Here is a 25225-nt window from a genome sequence, read left to right on the forward strand (position 1 = left end):
CAGGCTTTGTGTGGTCAACGAGGCCGTTTTATTTCGCGCTTGGGTGCAAGTGGGCCAAGTCCGGGAAAAGAGTTAGGCGAGAGGCGTAGGAATGAGGACTGGTTATATAGGTTGGGGCAACTAGTCAGTTAAAGGTGGTAATTTACTTTAGGGAGGGAAGGGCGTCAAGGGATGCCTGGTCACAAGGGTAGGGGTTATCTATTACAAACAGGCATGGTCATAAGGGTGGGGGTTATCAGTTGCAAGCAGAGGGGAGGATGCAGTAAATTACGTAGTTACAGGGGTGGGGGTTCTTGAGACACCTAATGTCGAGAGGGGAAGCTTCGCACGGCTGAGCAGGAGCAATGGTTGAACGTTGTAGGGGGAGAGCAAGGGGCGGAGGCAGGAGCTAGTTGTTTCACTTCTGTTTGTGGCCTTCCGGTTACCTCAGACTTTCTGGCTCCTGGAAACCATTAGGAGGTGTATGGGCTTCACCAAGGCTATAATGGCCAGCCTTGGACTTGGAGGCCTGACGTTCCCATCTTATATATGTATAAAGAAAAAAGTTAGAGAAGGGAGTAGGTGATATTTCTAAGGTCTCTTCAAGCGTGATGGGGCTGCACGGACACCTACAAGAAAAGTCTGTGAAACAGGACTGGGGATAAGACAGACAAATGAACGGGAAGGGTTGGCAAGGCGTCTTGTCTTAAGCTGCTGAGAGGTCCTGGGACAGGGGTGATATTGTGAGGTTGTTAAAAGTAGCATTTGCCATATAGAGTGACTAGTGATGGCCTGGATACGGTTTTGTAGGAATTGAGAGACTAATCGTAAAATGCAAGGTCCGAATAAGAGAAGGAGGAAGACGGGTGTTAGGGGAGTAAGGATTGGAAAAAGCCATGTCATCCAGCTAGAAAACAGCCAGGTGGATTCGGCGTAGTTATTTGCCTGGTTAGCAGATTTCTGGGCCCTGTCTTTGAGCCTTTTGATATGATCATAAACTAGACTGGACTGATTTAAGTAAAAGCAGCATTCCTCATTTAGAAATATACAGAGTCCTCCCTTTTCTGCAGCTAGTAAGTCGAGGCCACGATGGTTCTGAAGGACAACTTCAGCTGAAGAGTCGATTTGAGCCTGAAGGACGGACAAGGTATCGTATATGTCTGTGATGCTAGCAGAGAAATCAGTAGACAGACTAAGGGAAAAGAAAAATACTGCCCGCTGATGGGAATATTGGTACGTTTGCTGCCTCCTTGGCCGTCTCATTGGCAGAAGCATTTCCTTGGGCAATGGGATTTAAAGTTTTTTGATGCCCTTTACAGTGGACGACTCCAGCCTTGGCTGGGAGAAGGGCAGCTTTAAGGAGATCTTTTATTAAAGAAGCATTGATAATGGAGGATCCTTGTGTAGTGAGAAAGCCCCTTTTTTCCAGATGACAGCGTGGTGATGGAGGATGTGGAAAGCATATTTGGAGTTGGTGTAGATGTTGACTTTTAGCCCTTTTGCCAGGTGAGAGCATGTGTGGTGCTATCAATCAGCTTGTTGAGAGTAGTAGATGCAGGGAGGGTGGCAGCTTCTATGATAGGAGTGTGGGAGACAACAGCATAGCCAGCCTTTCCTGGAGAGGACTGGTTAGGTTTTGAAGAGCTGCCATCAATAAACCACGTGTGATCAGAGTCTGGAAGACGGCAAAGAGAGGTGGGGAAAGGGGAGACACAGCCGTGCGGTGCGGGACTTGCATTTGTTTGGTATTAGGTGGGAGGCAGGATTAAAATCGGGGCCGTGTGCAATAGCCACAGTGGGAGTTTCAACAAAGAGCAAATAGAGGTGGATAAGACGTGGGGCAGATGACAGATGTGGAAGATGCAAAGAGGACACTGAAGCCTGAAGACTGTGAGAGCTGTGTAGAGTGAACGGGGCATAGCCTGTGGTTTTGAAAGCCTCGAGAAGGAGTAGAGCAGCGGCGGCTGCCACACATAGGCGTGAGGACCAACGTAGGACAGTGAGGTCAAGTTGTTTAGAGAGGAAGGCAACATGATGCGGACCTGGCTCTTCTGTCAGAACTCCAGCTGCACGACCCTGAATTTCAGCAGTGTATAAGGAAAAGGGTTGGGTTGAATTGGTATCGCAAAGAATGGGTTAAGGGTTTTGTACAGGTAGTTGGAAATAATAGATGCAATTATGTGGGGCGGCCAAGGGAGCAGGAGGAATAGGCAGAGAAGTTACACGGGGTACCTTGGAAAAGAAGGTTATTTATTTACTTTAGAAGACAGTTAAGGGTGACAGCTGGGGGTGGAACCAGCAACTCTCTTGTCACACGGAATGGAGGAAGAGGGTGAAGCGGCAAGATGGACAGGCACAGGGCATTTAAGTTTCCTTAGGAATTCGGGTGAGCTTTAGAGAAATCGGGGAGAGTACAGGGGTTTGGCACTACAGGATGGATGGGGAGGTGGTGTTCCACACCCTGGGGTTAAGGTAGCGGGACATAAGGGGAGCTATTGAGGGAGGTACGGGTTGGGGAGCAAGGCGGCAGTGAAGCGTGGCTGTAGCCCGGGAATAGCGAAGGAGGCAGATGATTTTGTTAGGATATCTTGGCCTAATGGGAACTGGACAAGTGGGGAAGATTAGGAAAGGAATGCTGGCCTAATTGACACTAGACTTGGGGAATTTTGAGAGGACTGGAGGCCTTGTGTTCAATTTCATCAACAGTTATGGAGGCCAAGGAGACAAGTTAGTGTGGAGTGATTAAGAAGGGGATGGACTTAGCTCCACCGTAAGAGTTACCTGAAGCTTGGTGTCTGTGATAGTCCAGGGGGCCTCCAAGATGTTTGGGCAGCATCAGGCTTTAGCCGCCAAATCGAGGGTCAGCGATGTGAGTCGGACAGCCGGACTTCCAGTGGGGTCCTGCACAGGCGGGGCAGGGCTTACGAGGAATCCTGGGCTGCAGGCATTCCTTGGCCCAGTGGCCAGGTTTCCCACACTTGAAGTAAGGTCTGGGAGGGGCGGCTGGATGCTGCAGTCTGGGCACTTTGAAGCCTTTGTGAGCCAGTAGTGTGGCTGGGGTTTGTCTTACGGCAGAGGCAAGCATTTGTAATTCTGAGATGCACTGCCGCCAGGCAGCTTCTTCCCTATTATTGAACACCTTTAAGGTGAGGTTGATTAATTCCTGTTGTGGGGTTTGAGGGCCAGATTTTTATTTCTGTAGCTTTTTTAATGTTAGGGGATGATTGGGTGATAAGTGTTTTACAGGGGTGAGAGTAGAAGTAAGGATGACATTTAAGTCACTCCAGGTGAGATTACAGGACTGGGTTAAGTATTGGAGGATCTGATGAAAAGGAGCCTAACCGTTGGCCAATTTGGGAAAGGTTGGATAAAGAGAAAGGAACGTGCACCCTAACTGTGCCTTAGGCTCTGGCCACCTCTTGAAGCGGGAATTGTTGGGCAAGGGCAGAGGAGGTAGCTGCGGGACTACACTGTAAGCTGGGCCGCGTATGAGGTGGGGAGGTGAAATGGTGGGGGACGGCATAAGGAGGTGGGTTGTGGGCAGGGGAAGAGGAGGAAGTCTCTGGGGCGTGGGATTAGGTCCTGGATTAGGGCCTGGTTCGGACAGGTGGGGAGAAGAAAGGGCGGAACAGTCAATGGACAGGAGGGTTCTGAATCACTGGTGGAGTAGGAGGAGCGGATGGAAGGGAGAGAAGGAAAATTTGGGATGGGTGGCATCAAAAGCAGAGATTAGGGAGGGATTGGAGTGTAAAACAAAATGTCTGGACATGTGACACCTCAGACCATTTGCCCATTTGTTGACAAAAATTGTCTAGGTCTCACAGAATAGAAGAATGCTTTCTCCTTGATCTCTGGTAGCACTTCATTAGGTACTCCAAAGGCGGGAGATCTAAGTCCAGCTGCTCTTGGAAATGCTGATGGTAACGGCCTGTCTTGACATGAGAGTGTTTTCGGATCACGCCATCTGTGGGTAGCAGCTCTCCAGTTAGCAGCTTCGGAATAGTGGACGTCTCTGCTCCATTGGGTCCTACCAGAGCCACTCGTGTGCCAAGGGCAATTCCAAATTCTAGATTACCGTAGGCGCAAGGCCCACCTTCTGTATACTTGAAGCTGGCCTGCTAGGCCAGGTTAGCAATCCATGACCAAGCCTCGCGAGGTAGTTCTTCATGTGTGCAATCTGATCTTGCTCCCAGTGACACCTTTTCATCTGGTTCTCCTCCAGCTCTAACCGTTCTCACAGTCTTCAGGCTTCAGTGTCCTCTGCACATCTTCCACATCTGTCATCTGCCCCACGTCTTATCCACCTCTATTCGCTCTTTGTTGAAACTCCCACTGTGGCTATTGCACACGGCCCCGATTTTAATCCTGCCTCCCACCTAATACCAAACAAATGCAAGTCCCGCACCGCACGGCTGTGTCTCCCTAACCCACACTGCTGTCTCCCCTTTCCCCACCTCTCTTTGCCCTCTTCCAGACTCTGATCACACGTGGTTTATTGATGGCAGCTCTTCAAAACCTAAACAGTCCTCTCCAGGAAAGGCTGGCTATGCTGTTGTCTCCCACACTCCTATCATAGAAGCTGCCACCCTCCCTGCATCTACTACTCTCAACAAGCTGAATTGCAAGTAGCTGGGATTATAGGCTCCTGCCACCACGCCCAGCTTATTTTTGTGTTTTAGTAGAGACAGGGTTTTACCATGTTGGTCACGCTGGTCTCACAGGTGATCTGCTTGCTTTGGGGTCCCAAAGTCCTGGGATTACAGGCATGAGCCATCTCGCCCTGCCCCAACCCTCTTTCCAGCAGGGAGAACAAGGTTAGCCACTTAAGACAGCTTTAGACCCTGTCAGCCTGGAGATGGTACCAGAGGAATCTACATTAACAAGCATTACTGACTAGCCTTTGACTGCCATTTTCTGCCTTCCCCACAAGCTGCTGCTCCTAGAGACTCAAAGCCCTTTTCCTTTGTCTTGTCACCACTCTAAAAATGGACTGTTCTTTCTTGAAGACGCTACATAAGCTAGAATTCAAAGCCACCTCTTTAAAAACTATTCATTCTCTGAGTGTTTCCCATGCGTACATAAAATATACATTTAACAAACTTCTGTTATTCTCTTGTTAATCTGGGGCTCTTTCTAACTACAAACCCATGGGGGCTATTATTTTCCCCTGCAATACCCCAAAGCATGGTGCCTTGGCATGCCAGGGATTTTTTTTTTTTTTTTTTTTTTTTGAGATAGGGCCTCACTCTGTTGCTTAGGCTGGGGTGCAGTGGTGCGATCCTAGCTCACAGCAGCCTTGAACTCCTGGGCTCAAGGGCAGCCTTGAACTCCTGGGCTCAAGCGATCCTCCTACCTTGGCCTCCTGAGTTTCTGAGATTACAGGCATGAGCCACCACCCCCACCAGCTGAGGATTTTGAGCTGTAGGGTATTGGGAGGGCCACAGAAACAAAGATGTCTCTGATGTTTTTTCCTCCAAAGCAGGTCATGGAAACTAGAATTTCTCTCCTCCAAAGCAAGCCATAAAACTTAGGAAGGTCACTCTTTGACCTCCTCCCTTTTCCTCTGAAGACCCTTATGTGACAGGTGTCCTGTCCCATATCTGGAGGCCAAGGAGAGTCTGAAGAAAAAGGTCTCTCTAAGCTTCCCCCAGTTTATTACCATTAGGTCATACCCTCTTTTTGTCCAACCGCAATTCTGCACAACTGTCCATTCTTCATCAGACCTAAGTACGCAAATGCTGTTTCCCTGGGTCTTTATTTCTAAAGGCTCCCATGTGACATAAAACTGGTTAAATATATTTGTTAAGCTTTCCTCTTGTCAATCTGTCTTTCGTTATACGGTGCCTGCCATGAACCTCTCAATGGGTGAGGGAAAGATCCTACTTTTTCTCCCCTACAGCCTGCTTTCCTAGAGATCATTCCATTTGTAGTTTTCTCCAAATTAAACTTTTTAATATATGATTATAAAAGTGATACTTGATTCATGGAAAAAAAAAAATCAGCCAATACAACATGGTATAGAGAGGAAAGCGTGAGGGGCAGAACGCGAGGAGAGGAGCACCTTCAGGGGTGGAAGCGAAGGCCACCCTACTGATCCTGGGGAGGAACTGGGAGCGACAGGGCCCAAACTGTGAAATCGCTGGCCTCACCCTGCTCCCAACCTTTCCCAGAGCTTTCGTGCTGCCCTGGTTCCTGGGACCCTGTGACAACCCTGGGCTTGTCTTCATGGGATCTTTTGCCTGTGGAGGACGTGTTCTGATTTAATAGCATTTGGCAGGTTCCCCTGAGAAGCAGCCCCAAGGTGACCAGGACTCAGCTCCCAAATGTCCAGTTAGAGCACTTTCTGTCCCCCACAGGACCTTTCCCTAGGGATTAACAGCTCCAGACACCAGGATTGACGTCACTTTAGTGACAGCTGGGGCAGCTGCTCCATAGGTCCCCTGGTTTCTCATCGCACAAGCCTGCTCCCAGCAGATAGGGCATTTCAGCTCGACAGATATGATCTGTGACCTTCGCCAGACGACACTCAAAGGCCCTCAACGACATCAAGGTGCACAATTTCCATGGGGAGACCCATGGTAAGCACATAATGGAATGCCAAATGAAGCAGGTGCAGGGCCGCAAATCAGAAAAAAGCAGCGAGAGGTTAGTTCTCTCTCGAAGGTGTCAGAGCCTGGTATCCTCATCTGCAAACTGGAGGTGCCTACTCAAAGAGCCACCAAGAGGAGATGAGATTGTGGATATGAAAGCATTGATCCAAATGCTGGCATGCAGCGTAAGTTGGATCATAATACAGATAGGACCGTTAGAAAGTTCTCTCTGTGCATACAAAATCTCCCTCTTGGTAATGATGAGGTTTTAATCTAGCACTTCTCAAATGTGCTTCATGAACTTGTTTCCATTACTGAACCCCACTCAGAATGTCCTAGGGACAAATTCCCAGTTGTCTTTGCTCTTCTTAGAAATAATCAGAATCGGGCCAGGTGTGGTGGCTCACACTTGCAATCCCAGCACTTTGGGAGGCCAAGGTGGGCAGATCACGAGGTCAGGAGATCAAGACCATCCTGGCCAACATGGTGAAATCTTCATCTCTACTAAAAATACAAAAATTGCTGGGTGTGGTGGTGTGTGCCTGTAATCCCAGCTGCTCAGGAGGCTGAGGCAGAAGAATCGCTTGAACCCAAGAGGTGGAGGTTGCAGTGAGCCAAGATCGCGCCACTGTACTCCAGCTTGGCAACAGAGCAAGTCTCCATCTTTAAAAAAAAAAAAAAAAATCAGAATATCTGGGGACAGAGTCCTACATGCTACCTCTTTACCAATCTCCCTAAACAATTCTTGGGTATTGCAAAGTTTGAGAACCGCTGGTGAAGTGGTTAAAACATTGCTTCTGGGGATGAGAGAAATAGTTTCAAGTCCTAGCTCTGTCTTTCACTGGTGATCTCAGGCCATGGCTTCCTGTTTTTGTTTTTTGAGACAGGGTCTCTCTCTGTGACCCAGGCAGGAATACAGTGGTGTGATCATAGCTCACTGCAGCCTCAACCTCCTGGGCTCAGGGGATCTCCCCTCTCAGCCTCCCAAGTAGCAACTGGGACTACAGACATGTGTCACCATGTCTGGCTAATTTTTTTTTTTTTTTTTTTGTAGAGATAGGGGTCTCACTATGTTGCCCAGGCTGGTCTTGAACTCCTAGACTCAAGCAATCTGCCCACCTCAGCCTCCCAAAGTGTTAGGATTACAGGCATGAGCCACGTAACCTGGACTTATTTTTTTAAGTTGGGATAATAATGGTATGTGTGATGATTAAAGGGATGTCAATTGCTTGAGATTTAGGCCAATCTAAATTAAGTGCTCGGTAAATGTTATTGTTTTTCTCCTGCTAAATGCACCTGGTTGCTTCTGCTGTCCCTTTGTGGCACAGATCCAAGCCCCTTCAGCCCCCCAGGAATACCCCAGCCGTATTCCCACTAGGAGCAGTCCCAGGAGCCCTGGGAGGAAGCCGGGAGAAGGGTTTGACTTTGCTTCCTGGTCCTCTTCTGACATGCTTTACTGGCACACTTGGCCACTGGAGGGCAGCATCCACTCACTCTTTTTTTAGGAAGGTCCTTCTAAACAAGCATTTTCCAGCTGTAGAGGCGCAGAAGATAGAAGGAAGCCTTCATGGGGGCTTACTGGACACTGGGGTTAGTTGCTTTATCCTAGTGGTTCATTTTATGCATCCTATTCCAGGCAGCCCTTAGTAAACAGATACAACCTATCACAGAATATAGGTTCTATAATTTATTTTTATTTTTATTTTTGAGACGGAGCATCACTCTGTTACCCAGGCTGGAGTGCAGTGGTGCAATCTCAGCTCACTGCAACCTCTGCCTCCTGGGTTCAAGCAGTTATCCTGTCTCAGCCTCCTGAGGACCTGGGACTTCAGGTGCCTGCCACCACTCCCGGCTAATTTTTATATTTTTAGTAGAGACAGGGTTTCACCATATTGATCAGGCTGGTCTCAAACTCCTGACCTCAGGTGATCCACCCGTCTCAGCCTCCCAAAGTGCTGGGATTACGGGCATGAGTCACTGCGCACCTGACCTAAGTTCTATAAAATATTAATGCAAACTATGAAATATAACCTATAGAGAGACGTTTTCCTTAAACTATTCTTTTCTCATTGTCTTGAATCATAAAATGAGAATTTTGTTTCTAAACCTGGGGTCTCCTACAGGCACCCAGGCCTCCACAGGTAACCCCTGCTGTGCCACATGCCTGCATGCCTGGACCCCCACTCCTCCTGCAGGCACACAGGACCTTCCTATTCTCCCACCCTGTCCATGAGGGCTGCCCATGAAGAACATGGGGGCAGCTGAAGGAGAGGTGGTGGCTCCTTCCCAAGTCTTTGGTGCCCCTCCTTTTCCAAAGCAGCAGGGATGGTTTCTCCACCTGTCTAAGTGTTCCACTGCTGTTTGAAGACCTGCTGTGGGGCTCCTTCCCAGCCCATCTGAAGGGCCTAGAGCGGGTCTTCCAGGTGAAGTTGCTGTCCCCAAGCAGGTCCCAGAGAGTAGCTGTGTCCTAGTTGGGTCACCCCCAAAGCATTCACTAGACGAGGGTTCTAGCACCAATGGTTTATGTGGGAGGTGCAGGAGATGGAAATGAGGAAGAGACTCAGGGAAGGGAGGCCGCCAGTGAGGCTGTGCTATGAGCTCAGAACCGCGTGGGCATCTGCACTGAATCCCGTGGGGGAAAAAAGCCCCGCGAAACAGTCTAAAACACGTGCCTCAGAATCATCCCATCCAAGCGGCGAGGAAGCTGCAGACACTCACCCTGAGGGCTGAGGGCTGCTCTTGGTGGCTGCTTCCTCAGTAGCCTGCTCCATCCACAGGCTGAGTGGCCTTCTGCAGTTCTGGTGGGGAAGCCCCAGGCACACAGGTGCAGGCACCCACAGGTCGAAGTTTGCTGGTGCATACTGAAAGGCGGGACAGGCACGGGCGGGGTGGTGACAGCAGCTGTGAGAGGCTGCCTTCCGCTCTGACTCGGGTGCTGGCTGCCCAGTGTCCCAACAGCGCTTCTCCTGGATCCAGGCTGGGAGCCCACTCCTCCCCATGCTCACGGGTGTCGGTCCTGCCTGTTGGCCGGCACCTGCGTCTAGAGAAGCCCTCGCCCTCTGTGAGTCTTGGGGGCAGGCAGAATGGGTTTCTGTTGCTGTGATAAGGAGCCCTGATGCCCATTCTGAATCCGGGTGGCCTGGGTGGGGCTGCACCCTCCACCCTAGGGTGAACAATAACCCGAGCTAGGCCTCAAACAATAAGAAAATCCCACTGTCCTGGCTGGGGCCACCATGTCGCCTACCTCCAGCTGAGGCCACTCTTTTTTCAAGAGTGTCTCTCTGCTAGACTCACAGTCACAAGGTGGGGAAGCTGGAGCTGCTGGAAGTCATTTTGCTACCTCAGAGAGAGACACTTTTGAGAAGGGGGTCCAGACAGAGAAGCCAGGGCCTGCTGGCATTTGAGCCTCTGCCTCAGACACCTGGAAAGCCAGCATTACCCCTGGAAACTTCAGTTATTTGAGCCAGTAACTTATCCTGTTGTTTTTTTTTTTTTTTTTGAGACAGTCTTACTCTGTTGCCCAGGCTGGAGTGCAGTGGTGGGATTTCAGCTCACTGCAACCTCTACCTCCCAGCTCAAGCAATTCTCCTGCCTCAGCCTCCCTGGGTAGCTGGGACTACAGGCATGCACCACCATGGCCAGCTAATGTTTTGTATTTTAGTAGAGATGAGGTTGCCCAGGCTGGTCTCGAACTCCTGAGCTCAGGCAAGCCGCCCACCTTGGCCTCTCAAAGTGCTGGGATTACAGACATGAGCCACGGAGCCTGGCTTATCCTTCTGCCTTTACCAGCTTAGATTGGGTTTTGTGTTTCCTGCACCCAGAAGTGTCCTAACCACTACACAATCTAATGATTACTGTCACCCACAAATGACACTGGGTTGGGTACATTGATGAGTTATTACATTTATTATCTCATGCTGACTGTACGTGAAACCAAATTATTCCCACCTCCTTTCTCTCTTTCCTCCCACCCATCACGGCCCCAAACTTTGCTGTCCTGTACAGGACAGTGGGTTACGAGGCAGGAGACAGAGACCTTAGCTCTGCCTCAGCACCTGTGACCTACAGCAAGGCAACCCATGCTCCCAGGCCTTGGTTTTCTCCTACAATGAATGGGAAGGTTGGACTCCATGACCTCAAAGGTGTTTCCAACACTAACATTCTATGCACGTTCTTCTCCTTCTTCAACCGTATTTAGCCAGTCACTGAGGACCACAGACATTCCCTTGGAGATCTCTAACCCATTCCTTCTGCATTCAGCACTTCCATTATCTATATAGTGAGAATGGGTTAATTTTTTTTTTTAGATGGAGTCTCACTCTGTTGCCCAGGCTGGAGTGCAGTGGCACAATCTTGGCTCATTGCAACCTCCACCTCCCGGGTTCAAGCAAGTCTCCTGCCTCAGCCTCCCGAGTAGCTGGGGGTACAGGTGCATGCCATCACGCCCAGCTAGTTTTTGTATCTTTAGTAGAGATGGGGTTTCACCATGTTGGCCAGGCTGGTCTCAATCTCTTGACCTTGTGATCTGCCTGCCTCGGCCTCCCAAAGTGCTGGGATTACAGGCATGAGCCACATGCCTGACCCTTTCTTTTTTAAATACTGCTTTCACCATGAGGTGAAAATTTAGAACTAAAAAGAATCTTGGAGTGAGTAGAGCCCCAGAGGTCCCCTCACTCCCCCGGCATCCCCTCCACCAGAAGATTCTGGAAGAGCAAGAGGAGATCTCCATTCATTCTGATCCTCAACCACTTGGCCTTACTAGACCACTCACTGTTAGCGGTCCTGTCCTGCCCATCTCTCACAGTCCTTACAACATGTGCTTTGAGTAGGACTTGGGTTATGAATCCAATCCCAAATCCACCTGAGCTAACTCGAATTAGAGAAGGGAAATAAAGGCACCTGTAGTCCCAGCTATTCAGGAGGCTGAGTCTGGAAGATCTCTTGAGCCCAGGAGGTCAAGGCTACAGTGAGCTATGATTGCACCACTGCACTCCAGCCTGGGTGACAAAGTGACACCCTATCTCTTAAAAAAAATTAAGTTTTGCTTAAAAAGAAAAGGAAAATGTGACATGAGGTACCAGGATACAATTCATGTCACTCACCCGCAGTCTCAGGCTGACACGTGGCAGGGTCCCTTCTCCACCGTGGGCATTGCTTCATTCTTCTCTCATCAGGGACCAGCTCTCTGTGCTTCACAGCCACATTGGGAGAAAACAGGCACCACCAGCTTCTGAGCTCCTAAGTTACCACTCCTGCCCGAGATTGAAGTAACTCTTTTCAACTGCTTAACCACACTGTCGACTCATATTTAAAGTCTTCTCGGCCTCTTTTCCATGTGATCCTGCCATATCTTCCCACCTTGGAGATAGGTTTTGTTTTTCTAGATTGAATTTCAGGGTTTTATGTTTATTACTATCAAACGTAGCCTTATAAGATTGCTCCCATCATTACTGCCTATTAAGGTCTTTTTGAACCCCAAATCTCCCGTTTATATTATTGGCTTCATAATGACTATAGGTTTGATGAGTCCAAGTTATTAGGAAAAATGACTGCCTGGGAATAACCACTGGTCCTTACGGCATGCAGAAATATCCCTGCAAGTTGTCAGCTGCAGAAGCCAGCACATTCTGCGCATATTCCTTTCCACAGCCACTTAGTCCTCTAGTGGGACTCTCCATCCACTCCCCTTTCCCCATCATTCCCAAGATTAGAGGAGATGCTGCTTCTCTGAATTTCAGCAAGGACAGAGATATCTTTTATTTTTTGCAATACTTTAAGTTCTGGGGTACATGTGCAGAGCGTGCAGGTTTGTTACAGTCATACACGTGCCATGGTGATTTGCTGCATCCATCACCCCATCATCTACATTAGGTATTTCTCCTAATGCTGTCCCTCCCCTAGCCTCCCACCCTGGTGGGTGATGTTCCCCTCCCTGTGTCCATGTATTCTCATTGTTCAACTCCCACTTATGAGTGAGAACATGCGGTGTTTGGTTTTCTGTTCTTGTGTCAGTTTGCTGAGAATGATGGTTTCCAGCTTCATCCATGTCCCTGCAAAGGACATGAACTCATCATTTTTTGAGGCTGCATAGTATTCCATGATGTATATGTGCCACATTTTCTTTATCCTGTCTATCATTGATGGGCATTTGGGTTGGTTCCAAGTCTTTGCTATTGTGAACAGTGCTGCAGTAAACATACATGTACATGTGTCTTTATAACAGAATGATTTATAATCCTTTGGGTATATAGCCAGTAATGGGATGATGGGTCAAATAGTATTTCTAGTTCTAGATCTTGAGGAATCACCACACTGTCTTCTACAATGATTAAACTAGTTTACACCCCCACCAACAGTGTAAAAGCATTCCTATTACTCCACATCCTCTCCAGCACCTTTTGTCTCCTGATTTTTTAATGATCACCATTCTAACTGATGTGAGATGGTATCTCAATGTGATTTTGATGGTCATTTCTCTAATGACCAGTGATGATGAGCTTTTTTTCATGTTTGTTGGCTGCATAAATGTCTTATTTTGAGAAGTGTTTGTTCATATCCTTCACCCACTTTTTGATAAGGTTGTTTGATTTTTTCTTGTAAATTTGTTTAAGTTCCTTGTAGATTCTGAATATTAGCCCTTTGTCAGATGGGTAGATTGCAAGAATTTTCTCCCATTCCTTAGGTTGCCAGTTCACTCTAATGATAGTTTCTTTTGCTGTGCAGAAGCTCTTTAGTTTAATTAGATCCCATTTGTCTATTTTGGCTTTTGTTGCCATTGTTTTTGGTGCTTTAGTCATGAAGTCCTTGCCCATGCCTATGTCCTGAACGGTATTGCCTAGGTTTTCTTCTAGGGTTTTTATGGTTTTAGATCTTACATGTAAATCTTTAACCCATCTTGAGTTAATTTTTGTATAAAGTGTAAGGAAGGGATCCAGTTTCAGCTTTCTGCATATGGCTAGCCAGTTTCCCAACACCATTTATTAAATAGGGAATCCTTTCCCCATTGCTTTTGTCAGGTTTGTCAAATATCAGATAGTTATAGATGTATGGCATTATTTCTGAGGCCTCTGTTCTGTTCCATTGGTCTATATCTCTGTTTTGGTGCCAGTACCATGCTGTTTTGATTACTGTAGACTTGTAGTATAGTTTGAAGTCAGGTAGCATGATGACTCCAGCTTTATTTATTTATTTATCTTTTCCTTAAGATCGTCTTGGTTATGTGGGCTCTTTTTTGGTTCCGTATGAAATTTAAGGTTTTTTTGTTTGTTTGTTTCGTTTTTTTGTTTTTTTTTTTTCCAATTCTGTGAAGAAAGTCAATGCTAACTTGATGGGATCGCACCGAATCTATAAATTACTTTGGGCAGTATGGCCATTTTCACGATATTGATTCTTCCTAACCATGAGCATGGCACGTTCTTCCATTTGTTTGTGTACTCTCTGATTTCCTTGAGCAGTGGTTTGTAGTTCTCCTTGAAGAGGTCCTTCATATCCCTTGTTAGTTGTATTCCTAGGTATTTTATCCTCTTTGTAGCAATTGTGAATGAGAGTTCACTCATGATTTGACTGTTTGTCTGTTATTGGTGTATAGGAATGCTTGTAATTTTTGCACATTGATTTTGTATGCTGAGACTTTGCTGAAGTTGCTTATCAGCTTAAGGAAATTTTGGGCTGAGACAATGGGGTCTTCTAAATATATAATTATGTCATCTGCAAATAGAGACAATTTGACTTCCTCTTTTCCTAATTGAATACTCTTTATTTCTTTTTCTTGCCTGATTGTCCTGGCCAGAACTTCCCATATTATGTTAAATAGGAGTGGTGAGAGAGGGCATCCTTGTCTTGTGCCGGTTTTCAAAGGGAATGTGTCCAGTTTTTGCCCATTCAGTATGATACTGGCTGTGGGTTTGTCATAAGTAGCTCTTATTATTTTGAGATACATTCCATCAATACCTGGTTTATTGAGAGTTTTTAGCATAAAGGGCTGTTGGATTTTGTCAATCAGGCTCACGCCTGCCTCCCAAAGCACTGGCATTACAGGTGTGAGCCACTGCACCTGGCCCCCCTGTATCCCTTTACAAGTGTTCACAAGCCATCTTTTAAATAGCTTGTTTCCAGAAGCCAGCTTGCACAGGTATTGGAGTTTGCAAAATCTCCCTTGCATTGTTGACTGGAAAAGTAGGACTCAAAGATATTTCTAGACAAGAAAGCATGATTAGAAATGGACACTAAAGAGTGTAATTGGGAAGTATATGTTAAGGTAATCTGCAATAAGAGGGGATGTTTTACATTGCCTTTGTTTTTTCTAAGTTGACATTAAAATATATTATTATTTGACCGGATTTGTCTTTTGAAGACTTCTGTCCTGATAGGCAGTTCAGCAACAAATTTGTATAATTTGACAGAAATATTTTGTGATTATTCTTAAAGGCCAATGAATGGGCATTTATGATGGCTCATCATAAATATACAATAGTATATTTATATATTAATAGATGGGTTGCATTTTTTTCTTTGAGCTTATACAATGTTTTAGAAACAGTCTACCTTTTATAAATATCAAGTCGGATATGATGTGTTGCATTTGCTAAAAAGAGTCAATAGTTAAGAATCTGTTTCTTTTATATACGACAGATTGTATCCATACAGGATACAGAATCCCTTGCATAAAACTAATATGTTTTGCTGAAGTACTTGTTAACTTGGCTCTAAAATATTTATTCTTTTCCTAATATATAGCATTTATTTTAAAAAGATTAATCCCTTCACCTATTTCTGCAAGGCTCTTTATGTAGCTCAAAAAATTACCATAAAGGGAAAGATAGCCCTCCGGCCCTCTACTACAATTACTTTAGAGTGGGGGTCAGAAAACTTTTTCTGTAATGGCTCAAACAGTAAATACTGTAGGCTTTGCAAGTCATACAAGCCCTGCTGCATCTACTCAGCTCTATAGCTACAGTGCAAAAACAACCTAGACAATAGTGAACGAATGGGTGTGGCCATATTTGACTCATGGTTGTAGTTTGCCTACCCTTGCTTTAGTGTACCTAAATTAACACTGTTCATATGAAATATCCAGTAAGATAAACAATACTTTAGTGCTTAAAAGAAAGTTATAGAATTTTTTCTTTCAGTCCTTTAGGAAAAGCATCATGTATTTCTTGGAAAGTATTCTCTATTTTAAATATATCTATGCAGTTTCATTGTTTTCTTACCCTGAGATATTTATTAAGAAGGTGTATTGCTGGGCGCGGTGGCTCACGCCTGTAATCCCAGCACTTTGGGATGCCGATGCAGGTGGATCACAAGGTCAGGAGATCGAGATCATCCTGGCCATGGTGAAACCCCATCTCTACTAAAATACAAAAAATTAGCTGGGTGTGATAGCACGCACTCAGAGTCTCAGCTACTCAGGAGGCTGAGGCAGGGGAACTGCTTGAACCCAGGAGACAGCAGTTGCAGTGAGCCGAGATCGCACCACTGTACTGCAGCCTGGTGACAGAGCAAGACTCTTCATTAAAAAAAAAAAAAAAAAAAAAAAAAAAAAAAAAAGTTGTATTCTGGAGTCTAGTACATAAAAGATCTTTGGGTATATACGTTATGTAAATAGGAAGTGATATTACTTCTAGCATTGTAAGAACCCCAGCTCCCAAATTATAATGACTCTTGGGTAATAAGCAAGTACCTGTAGCACGCCTCCAATATATTGACTGCTAAAGGGCAATGAGTTCTCCCTGGCAGTGACTGCAGCAATTGAAAGTTATATTTTCATATCTACCATAGGGATGAAATCATCCAAATTTTTTCTTTGTAGCAAGTAAGATGGGTGGTGAAAACTCAAAACATGGATTATCAGGGGAGCTCTCTGTACAGGTAATTGGATCTAAAACTCATAGAACAGTTTCAGCCATTTTCTCAGCTTCAGTGCTGCAGAATTCAACTGTGGATGGAATCTTTTTTTAATTGTTTATGCCAGCATAAACAGAAGATGAGAATTTACTGCTTTTGCCAACTTGTGATTTGTTAACGCCAGCTCTGCTGTGCCATGGGGTTGTCCACTAGGGGAGTAAGGTTGCCCTCTTCCCCACTGCAAGGAGACTAAGAGCTCCTCCAGTAATTTCTGGGTAGCTATTATTTCCTGATGAAACTGTTCCTGTTCACTTAGGGGATCTTGTATGGCTCTGCATGCATCATGTTTTTGATGCTGTAAAAGTGCTCTTGAGGCTGGGCACGGTGGCTCACGCCTGTCATCCCCGTACTTTGGGAGGCTGAAGCAGGATCACTTGAGGCCGGGAGTTTGAGACTAGCCTGGCCAATGTTGCAAAACCCCGACTCTACTAAAAATACAAAAATTAGCCAGGTGTGATGATGGGTGCCTGTAATCCCAGGTACTTGGGAGTCTGAGGCACAAGAATCACTTGAACCTGGGAGGTGGAGGTTGCAGTGAGCCAAGATCACACCACTGCATTCCAGCCTGGGCAACAGAGCGAGACTCTGCCTCAAAAAACAAACTAACTAAACTGCTACTAATGCTCTTGAGTTGGTTAACTCATCTGCCATTACCCTGCTTGCAAGGAATTTACTTGGCCATACATCACACCGTATTGACGTACATTCTATTCTGTTAGGAAAGCTGAGCTGTGTTTCAACCTAGGGCTTCATTTTCTAAAATAAGCCGATTTTTCTCACGGGATAGACATTCAGAGTGATACTGAAGATCACCTCCAACAGAAGCAACTTTTTAAACTCATGATTTACCTCTGTCTGTACACAGAGCTGGTTTGAAAGACCTTCTTTGTCCTGTAATAACCTTCTTTCACAATGCTTGAGCCTTTCCAATATAATTTTTTTTTTTTTTTTTTTTTTTTTTTTTTGAGGTAGAGTCTCACTCTGTCACCCAGGCTGGAGTGCAGTGGTGTGATCTTGGCTCACTGCAACCTCCACCTCCTGGGTTCAAGCGATTCTTCTGCCTCAGCCTCCGAGTAGCTGGGACTACAGGCATGCACTACCATGCCCAGCTCATTTTTTTGTTGTTGTTTTTTGGAGATAGCATCTTGCTCTGTCACCCAGGCTGGAGTGCAGTGGCGTGATCTCGGCTCACTGCAACCTCCACCTCCCAGGTTAGCGATTCTCCTGCCTCAGACTTCTGAGTAGTTGATATTACAGATGCGTGCCACCATGCCAGACTAATTTTTTATATTTTTAGTAGAGACGGGGTTTCACTGTGTTAGCCAGGTGACCTCGTAATCCTCCTGCCTTGGCCTCCCAACGTGCTGGGATTATAGGTGTGAGCCACCGTGTCCAGTTAATTTTTGTATTTTTAGTAGAGATGGGATTTCATCATATTGACCAGGCTAGTCTCGAACTCCTGACCTCAGGTGGTCCACCTGCTTCAGCCTCTCAAAGTGCTGAGATTCTAGGCGTGAACCACTGCGCGCAGCCTCCAGTATATTCTTTACCTCTGAGAGTTCCTTATGAGATTCTACAACTCGCTCTGACACCAAGGAATTCTCCTTTATGATGTCCCAGAGACTTAACCTTTGTATTTTTGTTGGAGCTACCATGAGTCATAGCAGCTTTGGGACCTAAGATGATGTTGATTATTTGAAATGAAAGGCCTCACATATTTATTACTGAAACCAGCCAACCAACGCGTTCATAACAGACCCAGACAGGAAACTGTTCAAAATTCTCCAGATAGTGGTGCCATATTCAGCTTGATTTGGTAACATGATTGTGACCTTCAGAGAGCAGGTCTGTGCCGTCTCATGTGCAATTCCTTATAGACCCAGTTTGGTTCTTCTCCAATGTCTCCTTCTGGAGTTGTACTTGATTTTATTACCAATTTTCATCCGAATCCACTGGGGAATGGGACGATTTTGCTTTTGTTTCTTGGCCGGGAATCACTTAATCCTGAAAGTCTTATAAGAAGACATGGCACAAAGTGGAGTAAAGCACACACCACGATGGCGGAGAAAGGAAGATGGGGGCAGGACCTAATATCCTTACAGTTTCGACTTCCATTGCTCTTCAGTGAGCATTTTCCCTGGGTGAACTCCTGGGCTCTCTGTGATGAAACTGCTTTCTTCCATGGACTCTGAAGGCTATGATGCCTTCTGGATTGGACCCTAGGGGGAACTTCAACAGATTTAGGTGACTCCCCAGTTTCCATTCCATCTCCTGCTCCTCAGATTGAGGATGAAGTAAGGGTGACTTTGGTTTCTAAACTTTTAAGAGTGGTCATTTTTTCCCTTACTTACCACTGAAAATGCACTCCAAGACTTCTACTGAACAACCGCTAACATTCCTATTCTCCCCATTTCACGGGGCTTCACTTGACAGGCTCTTGGAATCAGTATCACCAGATTAACTTCTCGCAGACCTCTTCCATTCTAAAGCCGACCTGCCATGGCCCTCCAGACATCCCTTACATTGCCTTTGGATTAAGTTTAGGATGTAGCTTTCTTTTCTTCTTCCATCAAAAATAGAATTCAGATTTGGGGAATCTGACAGGCAATAGGGCCATAAGTCATATTTCACTCAGTCTAAGATAGGATCAGATTTATACATGCTCCATTATTTTATGAGCTATCAAGAAAAAGTATAACCAATTACACCATAACACGCTTTCCTTATAATTTTATTATGTGCTTTATGTACTCAGGTATGTACATTATTATATACTTACTGAAAGAGCTCAGACATTTTTAGACACATATCACGTAAAATATGAAGAAAACAAATTTGCTAAAACTTTACCAACTCTTCTGAATCCTCGTCAGAGTCTTTAAGTGCCTGTTTCTCACACACCATTTTCTGCTGTGCCATCAGTAGAACTGAAAATGCAGCATTTTCCCTTCCTCCCTCCCTCCCGCCCCTTCTTCTGCACAATCTCACCTCACTGCAACCTCCATCTCCCAGGTTCAAGTGATTCTTCTGCCTCAGCCACCCAAGTAGCTGGGATTACAGGCGTGTACCACCATACCCGGCTAGTTTTTGTGTTTTTAGTAAAGGTAGAGTTTCACCATGTTGCTCAGACTGGTCTTGAACTTCTGGGCTTGAGCGATCCAAACACCTCAGCCTGCCAAAGTGCTAGGATTAGAGGTGTGAGCCACTGCGCCCTGCCTAGCATTTCCTAAGCCACTACTACACCATAATTATCAGCATTTTCTTTCTGGGTGCCCATTCTCTAAGTTTTGATACTGGAGTTGATCTTACCAGGTGTTAATGGAAGTTTCTGAGGCAATAGACAGGACTCACATTCCTGTCTCAAATAGGCAGGAAATGACACTAAGTCATGACTGCTACCTGGCCAACAGCAATTCTAAGACACCATTCATCCCAAAGTGAGATTGATTGTATGTTCTATCTCAATATCAGAGATGCTAGAATGTGAAAATTGATGAATTAAGGCAGTCCTTACGAGGCTACCTTTTGGGTTATCCTGAAGGTAATACCCAATTTAGCCCATAAGCAATGGCCCCACCTCATCCACCAGGCATTGCTGTATCAGACCAGGCCAGACTGGGCCAAGTGGATCCTGGACATTTGGAACTGGGACTAGTCTCTTGTGTCAAGAAAATGTCAACACCAGGCACTGTGGAATTGGCCTCTGCCACCGCAGGGAGGTTAGCACCCAAAGATGGGCTGCAGGGAGAGGAGGGAGGCTGACACATAGACAGGGGCCAAGAGAAGCTGGAGAAGGCAGGACCTCAGCCTCCCAAGGGCTTTCCAGTTCTGTGGCTGGTGCCTACCTGGAGCTGGGCTGCTCTCTGGCTCCTGCATCTGAGGCAACTGGAAGCCTTACAATCATTTCCCCTGTGTCTTTAAGCTGGCTAGTTGACCCATGGTGCTGCCAAAGGGCCCCGCCGCATCACCTCCACTGTGCTTGCTCAGGTCTCACCTGCACTTCAGACAGCAGCTTCTCCACCCTTCTAGGGGCTGTGAAAGCTGCGACAGTCACAGAACAACTCACAAAGCAATTTCTAGAGCTACTGCTCAACTGAGGATCCTATCAGGCAGTGTTTGAGTGTCCTGTAAAGCCGAGGCCCAGCTACTGCCCAGTTACCTATGTTCTGTCCCCCTAAACTTGGCTTCATTTGTAGAGGGGTGAGGGAGGGGCAGCCTATAACCTTGGACACCTCCAAATGAGGTCACTTGCCCCATTCAGGGATTAAGCCCACAGCTGTCCATCTCAGCCCTTTGCCACTAACCAGTTGAGCTAAGCAGCTCACCCATCTCCTGCTGGACCCAGCTATTCTGGCTTTTTTGGGGTCTCAGAGCTTGGAAGCTTCCTTCTCCCCTCTCTGTGAATGGCGCTTTTAAGGCTAGGAGCTCAGGTCCAGCAGCTAAGGCAGCCTCCCAAGGGCCAATATTGCACACTCAGGCCTTTGAAGCTAGGGCAGTTTCTCCAGCAAGTCATGCCTATGCCACAGGTCAGTGACGTCAGGGAGGCAGCCAGCTTCCCAGGGCATGAACAGTGGAGCACACATTAGCTTCCTATGGCTGCTGTAACAAATTATCACAAATGAAGTGGCTTAAAATAACACAAACTTGTATCTCACAGTTCTGGAGAAGAGAGACCCAAAATGAGTCTATAGGCTTGCATTCTATCTGGAGGCTCTCAGGAAGAATCTGTTTCCTTATCTTTTCTGGCTTCTAGAAGCTGCCCACATTTGTTGGCTTGTGGCCTCACATCATTCCAACTTCTGCTTCTTCTTGTCACATGCTGACATGCCTGCTCCCTAAGAACCCACCCAGATAATCCAGAACAATTTCCTCATCTCAAGATTCTTAATCACATCTGCAAAGTCTTATCTGTCATAGAAATTAACAATCATGGGTTCCAGGGATTAGGACATGGACATCTTGGGGGACCATTACTCAGCCTACTACAGAGCACAGAGATTGAAAGAGGGTTCCCCTTTTTTTTTCTGTAATCAGGCCTTTTTCTTTAAGAATATTTTAAACAGTATTACAAAGCACAACTGATATTCCCACCTTGCCCCCTCTTTTACAGACAGGGTCTTGCTACTTTGTTCAGGCTGAACTTAAAAACTCCTGGGCTCAAGTGATCCTCATCTCAGCCTCCCAAGTAGCTGGCACTACAGACATGTACCACCATGTTCTGCTATAGCTGTTTTTTTATACAACTCTAGGGATGATACCCATTGCCACTTATCAAATGTCTACTGTGTGCCAAGGAGATAAGGAAACAGCATTATCGACCCCATTTAAGGAGGTCACTTGCCCAGAGTAACCCAACTGGCCTGTGGCAGGCAGGCTTGAGCTCACATCTGCCTCCCTTGCCAGGCACTGATGTTGAGGTTGTATTTCTTACCTTGGCGTCTATAATGCAGACCCTGGTCTAAAGTCTTGTTTGCGCTGGAGAGCTTTGGAGCCTTACATTCAGGGGTGCTATGGCTCATGCCACCTGCAGAAGTATGAGAGGCCCTGGCATAGGCCAAAGAATTAGCAAAGCCTTCAGTCTCTCCTCACCACCTCAGAAAATCAAATCTGTTCTCCATCCTAGTAACTCACTCAGCCCAATGACCACACTTGTTGGGCACTGACCCCATGTCCAAGGGACAGCTATGGGCTGGTCCAGTGATGGAGGAGGTAGGTGGCAGCTAGGTTACACTCTTGCCACAGGCTTGGTGCCCAGAACAGTCATTAGGGTTTTGTTAAGGGATGGCCAGGCCAGAGAGAGGAGAGACTGGCCTTCATGAGGCTATCAGCAAAGTCCCTACAAAAGTCAGAGGTAGATAAAAAGGTAAGAGCTGCACATCCACATAGGCAGGAAAGGGATGCGATGGATTCATCCCACTGACACACGAAGAATCAGCTGCCACCTGTCAGCTGTCAATGGGGAGAATACCATCCACCCATTTAAAGCAAGCTGGAACAGGTTACAATGAAAACTGGCCAGGGATGAAATTCAAAGGATGCACTGGGGGCAAGTGATGTGGTGGGTTGCAAAACAAATGTCAAATAAAAGGCATGGGCTCAGGGGCCCTGGTGCCAGAGCAGATGACGTCCTATAGAGACTATCTATCTTTTACTCTGGAGAAGCTAGAGTGGTACACACAGTATTCAGAATTCAGGGATGGGGCCTAAGATGCTGTATTTCCAATGAGCTCCCAGGTGATGCGGAACAGCTGCTATCTGTGGGGCATCTTGAATAACAAGGGATGAGATGACTCTTAGAGACAACTCAAGCTGTTCCCTGCAGTAAAAATAAAATGAGAGGAGGCATGCAGATGTCACAGAGCTGTTTGATGCTGTGGAAAAATGAAGGTAGGGTTTATCACCAAGAAGTCCTTTACACATCCATGACTTTTCTGTCCAACTCGTAGGAGACTATGAAGAAATAACCTTTTCCTTTTTAAAATGAAGAAACCAAAGTGTAAGAAGATTGATCACAGCAGGGTCAAAAACATTATTGGGGTAGATACAGGCGCCCCACACCATCCTTGACCCCACACACGTTTCCAGAAAACATCAAGCAAGGAGCAGGCAAAGAGCTGTCATGGGAGTGTGGTTTTAATACCGTCTGTGTCAAGCAATATCAAAGTTGTCCATACTCTCCCAAGTTTGTCCTAGTTTGAATAGACAATATTAAAATTTTTTAAGTGTGTGCTGATAAAGAGACTAGTCAAACCTCAGAGGATTTAAAAATGAGAAGCCACATAAATTCTGTTCTTTCTTTAAAAACAGCCATTTCAAAAGATTTTTTTTTAATATCATAAAATATTTTCATGGACAAGTGAGCTAGCAAACACACATGCACCAATGTGCCTTTTGACAAGAGAACCCCCTACCCCGACTCCCACACCAAAGTGGACATGAGATTGGAGAAATGAATACAGCAGATGGAACAGATAGAAGAAAAAAAAATCAGTAAAAAGGATGGAATATAACTTTGTGCTTGGTTATTTTCCTATGCCACAACAAAAGAAGACATTTCGGTGCAAACAGTTAATCTTTCCTCTTTTTTTCCTTGTCTGGTGGAGAAAAAAATACTTTTTCTATAATAAAATATGTAGTTTTTTTTTGGTTTTTAACATAACTTTTTTTTTTCTTTTTTGCAGAAAATAATTTTGTAAACTGTCACTTCGCGGGCAGGGAGGCTCGATGCCACGTGGACCCCAGCTCGCCATGGTGGAGGCTGAGAGCTGAAACCGAACACGGGCAGGAGATGGGCGACGGCAGAGGTGCAAGGTAGGGCATGGCGCACAGGACGAGGGCGGCCGGGCGGGGCGGATTAGAGGTCACTCTCGCCATACAGTGCCGTGGAGAAGGACATGTAGTCCAGGGCACCTGGCACGGAGTCGGGGCCAGTGTAGGGGGCCATCCGTGCGATGCAGTACTCGGCCTGGTCGGGTGGCAGCTCGCGGCGCAGCTCCTCTACGGTAATATAGTTCTGCAGGGAGAGAATGGTCAGGGTGACTGCAAAGTCTGGCGGCCATAAAGCGGCACGGCTGGGCACAGCCGCAAAGCCTGGTGGCGTGAAGGCAGCGTGTGCCGGCTGCATTTTGCCTCCCTCCTGAAACTACAGGAGGTATGCATACAAATATACATGTACATAGCACATACACAGCATGTATTTTTAAAATTGTTTCAGGTTTTCCACTTCAGCACCTACTTTTTAAGCCTCTTTCCAATCTAATTCCATGTGCCAGTTACATCTATAATCATCTCCTGAATCACACTAGTCTGCAATAATTGCGTGCTGGAGCAGTATCTGCAGATACTCTGGTGGAGCGTATAGGTTCCTGGGGGGGACCCCACACGCACTCAGCTGAGCTTTCTGGAGGCCTCAGACAGAGAGTCTAATTTTAATGAGCCCTCTGGCAGATTAAGAACACCATGTTTGGGCATTACTGCTTCTTAAATATAGCCAGGCTATCTTAAGCTCCTTTGCAGAAATGTGGGCCTTGCCCCATGCAAGCAGCTCCAGCCTGGGTCTATGCCTTCTCCCAGGTTTGCCCATGATAGGTCTACTTGGAAGCTGCTGCTTTTAGGAGCTTGAAGATTGAGGAGATCTCATTTGGGGGCAGTGACCCACAAGGTAGTCTCCCTGCACCATGCCCTACCTCTGCCCCTGGGAACCAGTTTAAGGGAGGGTGGAGCTGCCCCTGTCAATCCAAAAGTTGGGAGACCAGGCCCCTATCTGGGCCCCAGTTTTCCTCCTCTACAAAATTAGTCACTACAACTAGATGGTTTGACGATCCTTCTTCTATAATATTCAAGGGACCTGTGGCTTCTACGGTCCCTTGGAGATGGCTGTGGTTCTGAGTGACATCCAGGTCCACCAATGACCATCTCAGAACAGCAGAGACTTGGACTGGGCCTCTGGCATCCATGGAGGCAGCTCCTCCACTGCCAAGTGGAGTGCTGTAGGGTATTTGGGAGATTTGGAAACCTAGAGTGGATCACTGCTCAGGGTAGAAAACACCAGAGACATGCTTCCTTCCTGCGTCCTGCAGTCCCTCTTCCTGCTCCCACTACAGTTCATGCCGATGCTCAGGATGATACCAAGGGTGAAGTCCCAGGGGTTGTCGGATGGACTCCAAGAGTCCAATCACACATCCATACCACTCTACTCCCCTCTGCCACCTGTCATTTCTTCACAGCTATGGAGTCCCACACTGGCATGC

At 46.5% G+C, this 25225-nt stretch overlaps 1 protein-coding gene, 1 long non-coding RNA gene and 1 pseudogene across 5 annotated transcripts in view; 1 reads left to right on the plus strand and 2 right to left on the minus strand.

Moving 5' to 3' along the window:
- LOC105707232 (uncharacterized) overlaps positions 1-23811 on the plus strand; it is a 59068-nt gene extending 35257 nt beyond the window's left edge. The window contains exon 5 of the long non-coding RNA XR_010342070.1: positions 23657-23811. This is a non-coding gene — a long non-coding RNA (uncharacterized LOC105707232). The remainder of the gene's footprint in view (positions 1-23656) is intronic.
- On the minus strand, positions 16245-21994 carry LOC105719688 (golgin-45-like; annotated as a pseudogene).
- The window catches only part of ACTN1 (actinin alpha 1), a 107304-nt gene continuing 105169 nt past the window's right edge, over positions 23091-25225 (minus strand). For all 4 annotated transcript variants that reach the window (XM_012438125.2, XM_012438124.2, XM_012438123.2 and 1 more), the window contains one exon: positions 23091-23988. In XM_012438125.2, the coding sequence (XP_012293548.1) occupies positions 23830-23988 (159 nt within the window). In that variant the 3' untranslated portion in view covers positions 23091-23829. The remainder of the gene's footprint in view (positions 23989-25225) is intronic.

This window comes from Aotus nancymaae, unplaced genomic scaffold (assembly GCF_030222135.1).
Source record: "Aotus nancymaae isolate 86718 unplaced genomic scaffold, 86718_ANA_hifiasm-v0.15.2.pri h1tg000011l, whole genome shotgun sequence".
NCBI classification, from domain to species: domain Eukaryota; kingdom Metazoa; phylum Chordata; class Mammalia; order Primates; family Aotidae; genus Aotus; species Aotus nancymaae.